The 12964-nt window shown below is 40.1% G+C and overlaps 1 protein-coding gene across 1 annotated transcript; it reads left to right on the top strand.

Moving 5' to 3' along the window:
* The first annotated feature begins 273 nt into the window (after positions 1-273).
* Positions 274-9417, top strand: LOC105188980 (peptidyl-prolyl cis-trans isomerase). The gene is made up of 6 exons (XM_025298512.1): positions 274-355; positions 6837-6949; positions 7171-7361; positions 7490-7702; positions 7945-8221; positions 9328-9417. The coding sequence occupies exons 1-6, from the start codon at positions 274-276 to the stop codon at positions 9415-9417; spliced, it is 966 nt and encodes a 321-aa protein (XP_025154297.1).
* The last annotated feature ends 3547 nt before the right edge of the window (positions 9418-12964 follow it).

Genomic DNA, 12964 nt, shown 5'->3' with positions numbered 1-12964 from the left:
TCGATAATACCGCATTTTCGTGACTTTTCCGATGCAATCGCGAAAAGCGCCGTAAAAGTCCGTTGGACGAGTCCATAAATTTTCACACAGTTTTTGCTCCTTGCCGATCGAGTTTATAAAGTCCGTTTCGCAGCGCATAAAAAGTTTCCACCGATGTCGACATAAAACGTTCGTTATTTGACGCAAATATCGCCGCTCTAATACAAATATCGACCGCGTCATGAAAGTGTAGCAATCACCGTGGGACGCGCTGCAAGATGAATGTTGAGCGACATGGAGAGCGGTAGCGGACATGGAAGAACATTGGTAGACCTGGTTGGACATTGGCAGCGGGACATTACCAACATCATCATTGGTGAGCGTTTGACTCAATACTTACAGAGAGCTCTTTTATTATTATATTGTGCATGCCGCAAATTTGCATTGACATTTATAACGAAAAATATATTCCATGAATTATTGCCATATATTATAGCTATATATTATTGCCATATATTGTTGCGATATATTGTTGCCATATATTGTTGCCGTATATTACTGCTATATATTATTGCCACACATTGCCACGTATTATCCCCATATTATGGCCACCTGAAATCACGCGAGCAATCGAGAACACTGAATTTACCGGTAATCGCAAAAGCGCGCGGTAGACGTCACAGATTGATGCCAGCAGCCCGCATCAGAGCTGCCCGATAACAATACTCTTGCTACAATTTAACTTTAAACTAAAGCGGTCTCCGATCGCAGGAAACTTTCTATCGCGGACTAACCCTTCGAGCAGAATATTCCCGAGAAGCGCTCTTCAGATAAACGCTAGTTATAAGCGAACATGCCCCGTTAGGGCCCCGACGCGGTCTTGTTGTCGCAGAAAATTAGGAAGAAAGGAGCTAAACATCCGACACCGTTGTGAAAAGAAGGACGATGACGTCCCTTCGCGAGTAAAATATTAGGCCCTTGCGAACGCAAACGTCAAATTCCACTACGGCTGAGAACGTCCTCCGACCAGTTTCTTCGCGGAAACGGCTCAAAACCTAGGAACGCGCTTTCGCCACAATATAGTCCTTTATTAACCCTATTCACACCATAAACATCGACTTCCAACTCCATGTAGAAGCGAAGATATCAACATTAAAATTAAAGAATTAAATTAAAATTTATTTAAATTTAAACATGTAATCTTCGGTATCTCATAAACGACACAAAAAACAGGTACACGCTTTTGCCCTAAACCTCGACACTCAATTCACAATAGAAGCGGAGATATCAACGGTACAAGTTGAAAAATTTTAATCTCCGATATCTCCTAAACGGTTAGAGATACAGGCCTATTTCTGGCACCAAATTAAGGTCCAATCAAAAACCTACATTTTGCCGTAAGTGACGACACTCTGCTCCCACTAGAAGCGGAGATATCAACGGAGAAAGGTTGAAAAACTTTAACCTTCGATATCTCCTAAACGGTTAGAGATACAGGCCTGGTTCTGGCACCAAATTAAAGTCCTCTCAAAACCCTACATTTTGCCATAAGTGACGACTCTCTACTCCCAGTAGAAGCGGAGATATCGACGGAGAAAGCTTGGAAAACTTTAACCTTCGATATCTCCTAAACGGTTAGAGATACAGGCCTGGTTCAAACACCAAATTAAAGTACTCTCAAAACCCTACATTTTGCCGTAAGTGACGACTCTCTACTCCCAGTAGAAGCGGAGATATCGACGGAGAAAACTTGGAAAACTTTAACCTTCGATATCTCCAAAACGGTTAGAGATACAGGCCTGGTTCTGGCACCAAATTAAAGTCCTCTCAAAACCCTACATTTTGCCGTAAGTGACGACTCTCTACTCCCAGTAGAAGCGGAGATATCAACGGAGAAAGCTTGGAAAACTTTAACCTTCGATATCTCCTAAACGGTTAGAGATACAGGCCTGGTTCTGGCACCAAATTAAAGTCCTCTCAAAACCCTACATTTTGCCGTAAGTGACGACTCTCTACTCCCAGTAGAAGCGGAGATATCAACGGAGAAAGCTTGGAAAACTTTAACCTTCGATATCTCCTAAACGGTTAGAGATACAGGCCTGGTTCTGGCACCAAATTAAAGTCCTCTCAAAACCCTACATTTTGCCGTAAGTGACGACTCTCTACTCCCAGTAGAAGCGGAGATATCAACGGAGAAAGCTTGGAAAACTTTAACCTTCGATATCTCCTAAACGGTTAGAGATACAGGCCTGGTTCTGGCACCAAATTAAAGTCCTCTCAAAACCCTACATTTTGCCGTAAGTGACGACTCTCTACTCCCAGTAGAAGCGGAGATATCAACGGAGAAAGCTTGGAAAACTTTAACCTTCGATATCTCCTAAACGGTTAGAGATACAGGCCTGGTTCTGGCACCAAATTAAAGTCCTCTCAAAACCCTACATTTTGCCGTAAGTGACGACTCTCTACTCCCAGTAGAAGCGGAGATATCGACGGAGAAAGCTTGGAAAACTTTAACCTTCGATATCTCCTAAACGGTTAGAGATACAGGCCTGGTTCTGGCACCAAATTAAAGTCCTCTCAAAACCCTACATTTTGTCGTAAGTGACGACTCTCTACTCCCAGTAGAAGCGGAGATATCGACGGAGAAAACTTGGAAAACTTTAACCTTCGATATCTCCTAAACGGTTAGAGATACAGGCCTGGTTCTGGCACCAAATTAAAGTCCTCTCAAAACCCTACATTTTGCCGTAAGTGACGACTCTCTACTCCCAGTAGAAGCGGAGATATCAACGGAGAAAGCTTGGAAAACTTTAACCTTCGATATCTCCTAAACGGTTAGAGATACAGGCCTGGTTCTGGCACCAAATTAAAGTCCTCTCAAAACCCTACATTTTGCCGTAAGTGACGACTCTCTACTCCCAGTAGAAGCGGAGATATCGACGGAGAAAGCTTGGAAAACTTTAACCTTCGATATCTCCTAAACGGTTAGAGATACAGGCCTGGTTCTGGCACCAAATTAAAGTCCTCTCAAAACCCTACATTTTGCCGTAAGTGACGACTCTCTACTCCCAGTAGAAGCGGAGATATCAACGGAGAAAGCTTGGAAAACTTTAACCTTCGATATCTCCTAAACGGTTAGAGATACAGGCCTGGTTCTGGCACCAAATTAAAGTCCTCTCAAAACCCTACATTTTGCCGTAAGTGACGACTCTCTACTCCCAGTAGAAGCGGAGATATCAACGGAGAAAACTTGGAAAACTTTAACCTTCGATATCTCCTAAACGGTTAAAGATACAGGCCTGGTTCTGGCACCAAATTAAAGTCCTCTCAAAACCCTACATTTTGCCATAAGTGACGACTCTCTACTCCCAGTAGAAGCGGAGATATCGACGGAGAAAGCTTGGAAAACTTTAACCTTCGATATCTCCTAAACGGTTAGAGATACAGGCCTGGTTCTGGCACCAAATTAAAGTCCTCTCAAAACCCTACATTTTGCCGTAAGTGACGACTCTCTACTCCCAGTAGAAGCGGAGATATCGACGGAGAAAACTTGGAAAACTTTAACCTTCGATATCTCCTAAACGGTTAGAGATACAGGCCTGGTTCTGGCACCAAATTAAAGTCCTCTCAAAACCCTACATTTTGCCGTAAGTGACGACTCTCTACTCCCAGTAGAAGCGGAGATATCAACCGAGAAAGCTTGAAAAACTTTAACCTTCGATATCTCCTAAACGGTTAGAGATACAGGCCTGGTTCTGGCACCAAATTAAAGTCCTCTCAAAACCCTACATTTTGCCATAAGTGACGACTCTCTACTCCCAGTAGAAGCGGAGATATCGACGGAGAAAGCTTGGAAAACTTTAACCTTCGATATCTCCTAAACGGTTAGAGATACAGGCCTGGTTCTGGCACCAAATTAAAGTCCTCTCAAAACCCTAAATTTTGCCGTAAGTAACGACTCTCTACTCCCAGTAGAAGCGGAGATATCAACGGAGAAAGCTTGGAAAACTTTAACCTTCGATATCTCCTAAACGGTTAGAGATACAGGCCTGGTTCTGGCACCAAATTAAAGTCCTCTCAAAACCCTACATTTTGCCGTAAGTGACGACTCTCTACTCCCAGTAGAAGCGGAGATATCGACGGAGAAAACTTGGAAAACTTTAACCTTCGATATCTCCTAAACGGTTAGAGATACAGGCCTGGTTCTGGCACCAAATTAAAGTCCTCTCAAAACCCTACATTTTGCCGTAAGTGACGACTCTCTACTCCCAGTAGAAGCGGAGATATCAACCGAGAAAGCTTGGAAAAACTTTAACCTTCGATATCTCCTAAACGGTTAGAGATACAGGCCTGGTTCTGGCACCAAATTAAAGTCCTCTCAAAACCCTACATTTTGCCATAAGTGACGACTCTCTACTCCCAGTAGAAGCGGAGATATCGACGGAGAAAGCTTGGAAAACTTTAACCTTCGATATCTCCTAAACGGTTAGAGATACAGGCCTGGTTCTGGCACCAAATTAAAGTCCTCTCAAAACCCTAAATTTTGCCGTAAGTAACGACTCTCTACTCCCAGTAGAAGCGGAGATATCAACGGAGAAAGCTTGGAAAACTTTAACCTTCGATATCTCCTAAACGGTTAGAGATACAGGCCTGGTTCTGGCACCAAATTAAAGTCCTCTCAAAACCCTACATTTTGCCGTAAGTGACGACTCTCTACTCCCAGTAGAAGCGGAGATATCAACGGAGAAAGCTTGGAAAACTTTAACCTTCGATATCTCCTAAACGGTTAGAGATACAGGCCTGGTTCTGGCACCAAATTAAAGTCCTCTCAAAACCCTACATTTTGCCGTAAGTGACGACTCTCTACTCGCAGTAGAAGCGGAGATATCGACGGAGAAAGCTTGGAAAACTTTAACCTTCGATATCTCCTAAACGGTTAGAGATACAGGCCTGGTTCTGGCACCAAATTAAAGTCCTCTCAAAACCCTACATTTTGCCGTAAGTGACGACTCTCTACTCCCAGTAGAAGCGGAGATATCAACGGAGAAAGCTTGGAAAACTTTAACCTTCGATATCTCCTAAACGGTTAGAGATACAGGCCTGGTTCTGGCAGCAAATTAAAGTCCTCTCAAAACCCTACATTTTGCCATAAGTGACGACTCTCTACTCCCAGTAGAAGCGGAGATATCAACGGAGAAAGCTTGGAAAACTTTAACCTTCGATATCTCCTAAACGGTTAGAGATACAGGCCTGGTTCTGGCACCAAATTAAAGTCCTCTCAAAACCCTACATTTTGCCGTAAGTGACGACTCTCTACTCGCAGTAGAAGCGGAGATATCGACGGAGAAAGCTTGGAAAACTTTAACCTTCGATATCTCCTAAACGGTTAGAGATACAGGCCTGGTTCTGGCACCAAATTAAAGTCCTCTCAAAACCCTACATTTTGCCGTAAGTGACGACTCTCTACTCCCAGTAGAAGCGGAGATATCAACGGAGAAAGCTTGGAAAACTTTAACCTTCGATATCTCCTAAACGGTTAGAGATACAGGCCTGGTTCTGGCACCAAATTAAAGTCCTCTCAAAACCCTACATTTTGCCGTAAATGGCGTCTCTCTACTCCCAGTAGAAGCGGAGATATCAACGGAGAAAGGTTGGAAAACTTTAACCTTCGATATCTCCTAAACTGTTAGAGATACAGGCCTGTTTCTGGCACCAAAATATAGTCCTCTAAAAATCCTAAATTTCACCATTAATTACTAAGCTCAACTCCTAGTAGAAGCGGAGATATCAACGGACAAACGTTGGAAAACTTTAACCTTTGATATCTCCTAAACGGCTAGAGATGCAGGCCTGTTTTTTGCACCAAAATATGGTGCTGTAAAAACCCTACAACGTATCATAAATTTCTACTCTCAACTCCCAATAGAAGCGGAGATATCGACGGTACAAGTTGGAAAACTTTAACCTTTGATATCTCCTAAACGGCTATAGATACAGACCTGTTTTTTGCACCAAAATATAGTGCTGTAAAAACCCTACAACCCACGAAATATTTCTACTCTCAATTCCTAGTAGAAGCGGAGGTATTAACGGTATAATTTGGTGAACTTTACCCTTCGATGTCTCCTAAACGGCTCAAGATACAGGCCTGTTTTTTCGCCACAATATAGTACTCTATCAACTCTATTCTCACCATAAAACTCGACTCTCAATTCCCAGTAGGAGCAGAGATATTAACGGTGCAAATTGAAAAACTTTAGCCTTCGATATCTCCTAAACGGTTCAAGGTGCAGTAACGCGCTTTTGCCGTATTATAGTCTTGTATCAACCCCAATTACTGTTGAATGTAGTTTAATGCTAATTACAAATTTAATTTATTAATGAAACCAAATGTATAAAATTGATTAATTAATGAAGGATATGTTTTTATATGGGTTCATTAGCACCATTCATGTATATAAGTTAATTAAATAATAAGTATTATTGTGTTCGTTTATCAAACGTACACGTTATCCGTGCACATTTTTAGTTTACTATTAAAATGCAATCCGAATGTTACGCAATAATAATTGTCACCTGAATATCGCGTCAGTTTGGTGTGAATTTACGCGAACGAAGAAATGTGTCAAAAAAAATATGGTTTATGAGTCCGTAAAATAAAATATTGTAGATAAAATTAACGCAAAAGTATATCGTCATTGATATAGATTTACCATGAATCATTTTCGTTTTCAATCCGTATAATAAGATTGAGATTTAGTATACGCAAAAATAAGTCATGTATAATAAAAGGTATAAGAGATTTCGCCGTGAGCACGTTACACCAAAAATCGATAACAAAGCTCCGCATTTCAAAGCATCTATTTACTGGAGACCATTTAATATGCAACAAGACATGATACGAATTGAGGAAGTAGACAAGGAAAACTTAAATCTATTGAGGAAAATGAACGTAATACATCGATTGGGGGTTAGTATTGTTCCCTGTCAATGTTCTTCTAATATCAATGTAATTTTTCGCATGTGCGGCGTGCGTTATTATATCAAGTGAAGTTAAGGTTTGTATATACTTGAGGATAGGATCATCTAGCGATCCTTCGGACGGTATCTTCAGATAACTTTAAATAATATCAACTTGCGTGTGTAAGAAATATATGAGGCTGCAACATTAAGCATTTATTTTATCCTTAGGGAAATGTAATTTGTTGGAGGCCGGATATCAAGTACAAATCGAGACTTAAAGGGCAGGATCGAGAAAACGAACGAATCGTGAAAGAGAATCGGGAAATACTGAAGAAAATCAATAAAGCGACGAGTGAATACCTTACACGCGAGTTACTAAAGAACTGGAAAAATCGACGATTGATAAAACATAGCTTGAGGTTAATTATTTCAATCGCACACGCGAATATTTATACATAATGTTTATACATATAAAAAAATAATTCGGGTGAAAGGATTTCGTGCAGAAAGTTTATCTTCTTTCTAAAACTTACAATATATCACGCAGATTTTCTTCAACGATTAAGCAACATTCCATTGAGTTAGGTGTCGAGAAACAATTACTCTCTCCAAATCGAACAAGATGCTACTTTGACGTTGGGCTCCAGGAGGAAAACCACAATTTCGGGAGGATAATATTCGAACTGTTCAACGACATTGTACCGCGCACATGCGAGAACTTCGCAACTTTCTGTCATGGCGACAACGGATTATCGTATAAGTATGCATTTATTATTAAACGTAAACGTTAAAACCGAATATCTTTTCCAATGTCGAAGAGCCTTGACGGATTGGAAAAGACACTCCCCCCTCTCTTTCTCTCTTTCTCTCACTCTTAAAAATGGCCGTTGAAATTCAACGTTGAAAAAAGGTCGATCAATCTTCCGCGGATTCGCTCAGAAATTACAGAAATTAAAGTTGCAACTTGCGAAACGAAACTCGTAGAAAATTTACAATTCATAGGCGCACTCCGTTTCATCGTATCGTCATTGGGTACTGGTGCCAAGGAGGAGATGTCACAAAGTTCAATGGCACCGGCGGCATCTCCATATACGGCACTTCATTTAACAGTGAGAACTTTGAGCTGTGCCACGCCGGACCCGGCATCCTGTCAATGTGCACCGATGACGCCGGCAGAAACGATTCCAAATTCAATCTTACATTTAAGCATTTGAAGACGGTGGATGGGCATAATGTCGTTTTCGGCCGAGTGGTTGCCGGAATGACGAACGTTTATAAGGTGACAATTCAGCGTCGAAGAGCCACACGCCTGTCGCGTGGCTTTTCGCCGCTCGTACGATAATGCAACATTACCAACTGCTAATACACGGAAATCTGAACGTAACGTGAAAAAATTAATCTGAGGCACGCCGAATCTGAATGACTCCGAGGGCAAATTCGGAAACGCACGAATGTCCACTTGAATAATTTGCGTGGAATAATCTCGAAACTAATAACCGACCGTCCCAACTTTGTCGATCAGATCTGATCGATCGAATTGGAACGGATGCGCGACCGTATGAGCCATCTAACGGGTAACTTGTAAAGTACGTCGAACTTGGAAAGATAAGTCGTATTTCGAAATTTCCTTGAGGGAACCAAATCGTGTACTTAACTACAGTTGTATTGATCATACAACTCTTGCAGCATTGTTATTGATAAGGTCTATCACATTGCAAATCCGAGTGTTTTTCTGACACGCATAAGGGTGTGTGATTGACTGAAGCTTTCTTCACACGTCACCTTCACATCTTGAATCATGTCAAGTAACACGTTTAAACGTATCAAATGATATCTAAATGCATGACGTGATGACGTGATTTATGACAATAAGAAACGTGAAAAGGAAAGCTTCAGCCAATTATACACTCATGCGCGTCAAAATAACACACTCGGATTTATAATGCAATCGCGCGACTAGTCAAGTTTTGCCGAGCAAACTCGTCGCGTGTGGATTCGAGTCGAGGACAAATTTTAATTCATTTTCGTGTCGAAAATGTCCGGAAACCTTCCGAAGGTAGAAGAGTAAAAGAGCACACACATTTCGAATGTATATATGATATTAATTAGGCTCGTTATTTTTCATTCGCGCACGATACGAAATATAATTCGATGTATACCGAGCTATCGAAATCGGGAAAAATCGTCTCGGAGATACTTCGAACGAGACATACATCTGGATCTCGCCTGCGTTCTCCGGATAATAAAAAAAGAAAAGACGAAGCTTTCGGTGCCGTTAAACGTCAAGCATCGCGTTTCACGAGAAATTTAATTACTCACCCACCGCATATTCAAATTTGACCACACAGCTGCAACAAACTGTTTATATCTGCCACGATTAAATAGATCGAGGAATTCGGCACGAAAGCCGGAAAACCAATAAAATCAGTGATCGTGTTAAATTGCGGAGTCCTGTCGGCGAGGCGTACACACTAACAGCCATCCAAACCTCAAATATGAACAAGCTGCATTATCATCCCGAGTGAAAATACAATTTATCGCGGCGAGTTGACTATGTAACGTTTAATTAAAAGTCGAAAATCAGCGGAAAATCAAGTGAATTCAGAAATCAACATTAAGCAGTACTAGAAAATGGGAGGCCAAATAAAGAGTACGTGCTGAACTATTTCAAAATTGTCAATTGTCTTTCTAATTGTAACGCAACTAAATTGCTAATTGGGACATTGTCACGATTAATGTCGTGTCAAACATATTTTACGTCAACTTACGGCAAACACGATAAATTTCTACATTATTATTAAGAACGCTCGTGTTCCATGAAATAGAAGTACTTATAATACGAACGATTCATATTCACCGACGATACGAAGTGAAGTATAGCGATTCTGTAATTGAATATTGAGTCCTTTCCGTTATACATCTATATTACATATATTTTTAATACATGTAGTTATTTTACATTTGTGTGTTGTTAACTTTACATTTTTTTTCTACATTTTAATATTTTTTATCCTTTCATATTTTTATATTTCTCATCTTGTTACATTTTTATGTTTTTTATTTTTTATATTTTATTTCTTTATATTTTAATACTTTTTTAAACAATACTTTTTCATATATCTTTATATATTCATACGACATCAGAAGTCATCAGAATAATTAGAATCTATATCCTGCTTATCCATAGTTTCAAAGTTTTCTTCCCTTCCACTTAACAAGCAAATCTCACGCTTTTCTTCCTTTTTCTCCCTTGGCTCCTTTACGCGTTACACGTATCTTCGAAAATATATATTTTGCAAGAGCGCACCTAAACGCACTTAAGCTTAATATTACCAGATTATACCACGTATAATCTCAAGTATACACTTCTGTAAAATTGTGGAATTTTTGACGACTGAATGAGCTCTAGCAGGCTTTCTTTTAAACCTTCCATATATGATATATCATATTTTAGTATTTAATTTTCAATATTAGATTAATAATATGTAAAGAGGTAGCATATTACGGACATTTACGGTATATTCTATGCAGGGAAAATTATTTGATACGATATTACAAAACTGGTAATAATCTATATTGGAAGCATAATTGTGTGAATGCGTGTGTGTACATGTGACTTGTGAAATTATTTCGGATGATATCCATCTTTCTAGCATTACCAAAATATTTGAGCGCGATTGGCGCTTCGAATGGATTGTATCGATTCTTTTGTTTTAGCTACTGTATGTAAGTTGTGATACAGGAAAAAAAAGCATAAGTATATATTTTATTGAATTTTACCTTTGACGATAATGCCTTGAAATTTTAAGTTTTTCTTTCATTTTTATTAGCTACAGCTTCCATGATTTATCTTATTCGCCTCACGGTCGCCGCCGTCGTCGTCATCGTCGTCGTAGTGGCAGCGATGCGTTCCTTTCCGCGAATTTTGTAACTTTTTAATCAATCTTTCTCGCATTGAAAGTGCTCCTCACGTGGGTATTGAAATATAACCAGTTCACTGCGCGCAGGAATATCCTACGCGCAACAGAAATAAATAACATCACCGTATAACAAACGCGCCCTCTCAACCCGATATAATGACGAATGCAAATAAAAGAGAATAAACAAATAGGAGTGCACAAATAGAGATAGAAATTTAGTCGATATCGCGTGAGCGTGTAGATTGCGCCGACATTTTTTTAAAACGTATGTCATGCAATCCCGAAAAATGTTGCTCGCGTGCGCGTGACGATTAATTCACGGCCGGATAAACTGATGTCGCGGTCTCGTCTTTGTTTTCCGCAACTTCTCTACATTTCACATCTTCGTAATTGCAAGATTTTTCATGCAATATTTCTCACGTCCAAATTAAACCGTGGCGCAATCGTTGCCACGATTACAAAGCACACAATTGACTTTCCCGGCGACAAATAACATTTGTGTGCATTCGTTGTCGCAGCAATTATTGTTACGATATCGAAATAACGGTTAATACTTATCGTTATGTCAATGTGCTACATTATCATAATTATATAGAAATTATTATGTTCGTGATCAGTGCTACAAAAATTATAACTGCGACCGTTGCGACGTTGGAGCAACTACTGGCTGTCATAATAATTAATACTGCAAATCTCTGATTCCCCACACACGCACACGCATGTACATGTATACATACATATATACATACATATATATATTAGGAGTACAAATAAGTTTCCGCCGTTTGACGAAAGATGGCCCCACCAGAAGGTTATGTTGAAATTGTCAGATGTAAAACGTAATATCGTAAGTTTGGACATCTGGTAACAATATAACCTTGAAGTATCAGTGACTTCATATCAGCATCACATAATTTTTTTCGTGCGAAAATGTCAAGTTTTGTGCCGAATAAGCGTCATTTGCGGGAACTTTTGATTTACTTCGTTAATTTGAAGAAATCTGCAGCTGAGGCGCATCGATTGCTTGTAGAAGCATATGGTGAGACTGCTTTAAATTCACCAAGTTGTCGTGAGTGGTTTCAAAAGTTTAAAAACGGTGAGTTTGACGTGAAAGACAAAGAACGTAGTGGAAGGCCGAAAGTATACGAAAACACGGAATTGGAAGCATTATTGGAGGAAGATTCGTGCCAAACGCAAGAAGAACTTACATTAGAAGTGACTCAACAAGCAATTTCACATCGTTTAAAATCGTTGGGAATGATTCAAAAACAAGGAAATTGGGTTCCATATGAACTGAAGCCGAGAGACGTTGAACGCCGATTTTGCACGTGTGAAATGCTACTTGCCAGGCATAAAAGAAAGGGTTTCTTGCATCGTATAGTCACTGGTGATGAAAAATGGATCCACTACGATAACCCAAAGAAGAGAAAATCATGGGGACCACCTGGCCATGCTTCAACATCGACAGCCAAACCGAATATTCATGGAAAAAAACTCATGCTGTGTATCTGGTGGGATCAGCTTGGTGTCGTGTATTATGAGTTGCTCAAACCGAGCGAAACCATTTACTGAAGCTCTCTACCGAACACAATTAATGAAATCGAGCACTCAAGGAAAAACGCGCCCATTACTACTCCAGACACGACAAAATTATTCTCCTACGTGACAACGCTCGGCCAAAGACCGGTTGCAAAACCGGTCAAAACCTATTTGGAAACACTTAATTGGGAAGACCTACCCCACCCGCCGTATTCACCAGACATCGCCCCTTCCGATTATCACTTGTTCCGGTCGATGGCACATGACCTGTCTAAGCAGCGTTTTACATCATATGAAGATACTAAAAATTGGGTCGATTCGTGGATAGCCTCAAAAGATGAAGAGTTCTTCCGACGTGGTATCCGAATGCTGCCAGAAAGATGGGAAAAAGTAGTGGCTAGTGATGGACAATACTTTAAATGTACTTTAAACGTAATGTACCGTTCTTTCACAATAAATTCCTAATTTTTGATAGAAAACGGCGAAAACTTATTTGTACTCCTAATATATGTGTGTGTGTGTGTTCACAACACACTTATTATCACATCAAAACAATTATCGAT

The sequence above is a fragment of the Harpegnathos saltator genome, unplaced genomic scaffold (genome assembly GCF_003227715.2).
Source record: "Harpegnathos saltator strain DR-91 unplaced genomic scaffold, Hsal_v8.6 scaffold224, whole genome shotgun sequence".
NCBI classification, from domain to species: domain Eukaryota; kingdom Metazoa; phylum Arthropoda; class Insecta; order Hymenoptera; family Formicidae; genus Harpegnathos; species Harpegnathos saltator.
The sequence above is the reverse complement of the archived record's forward strand: the minus strand, read 5'-3'. Positions and strand labels throughout refer to the sequence as shown.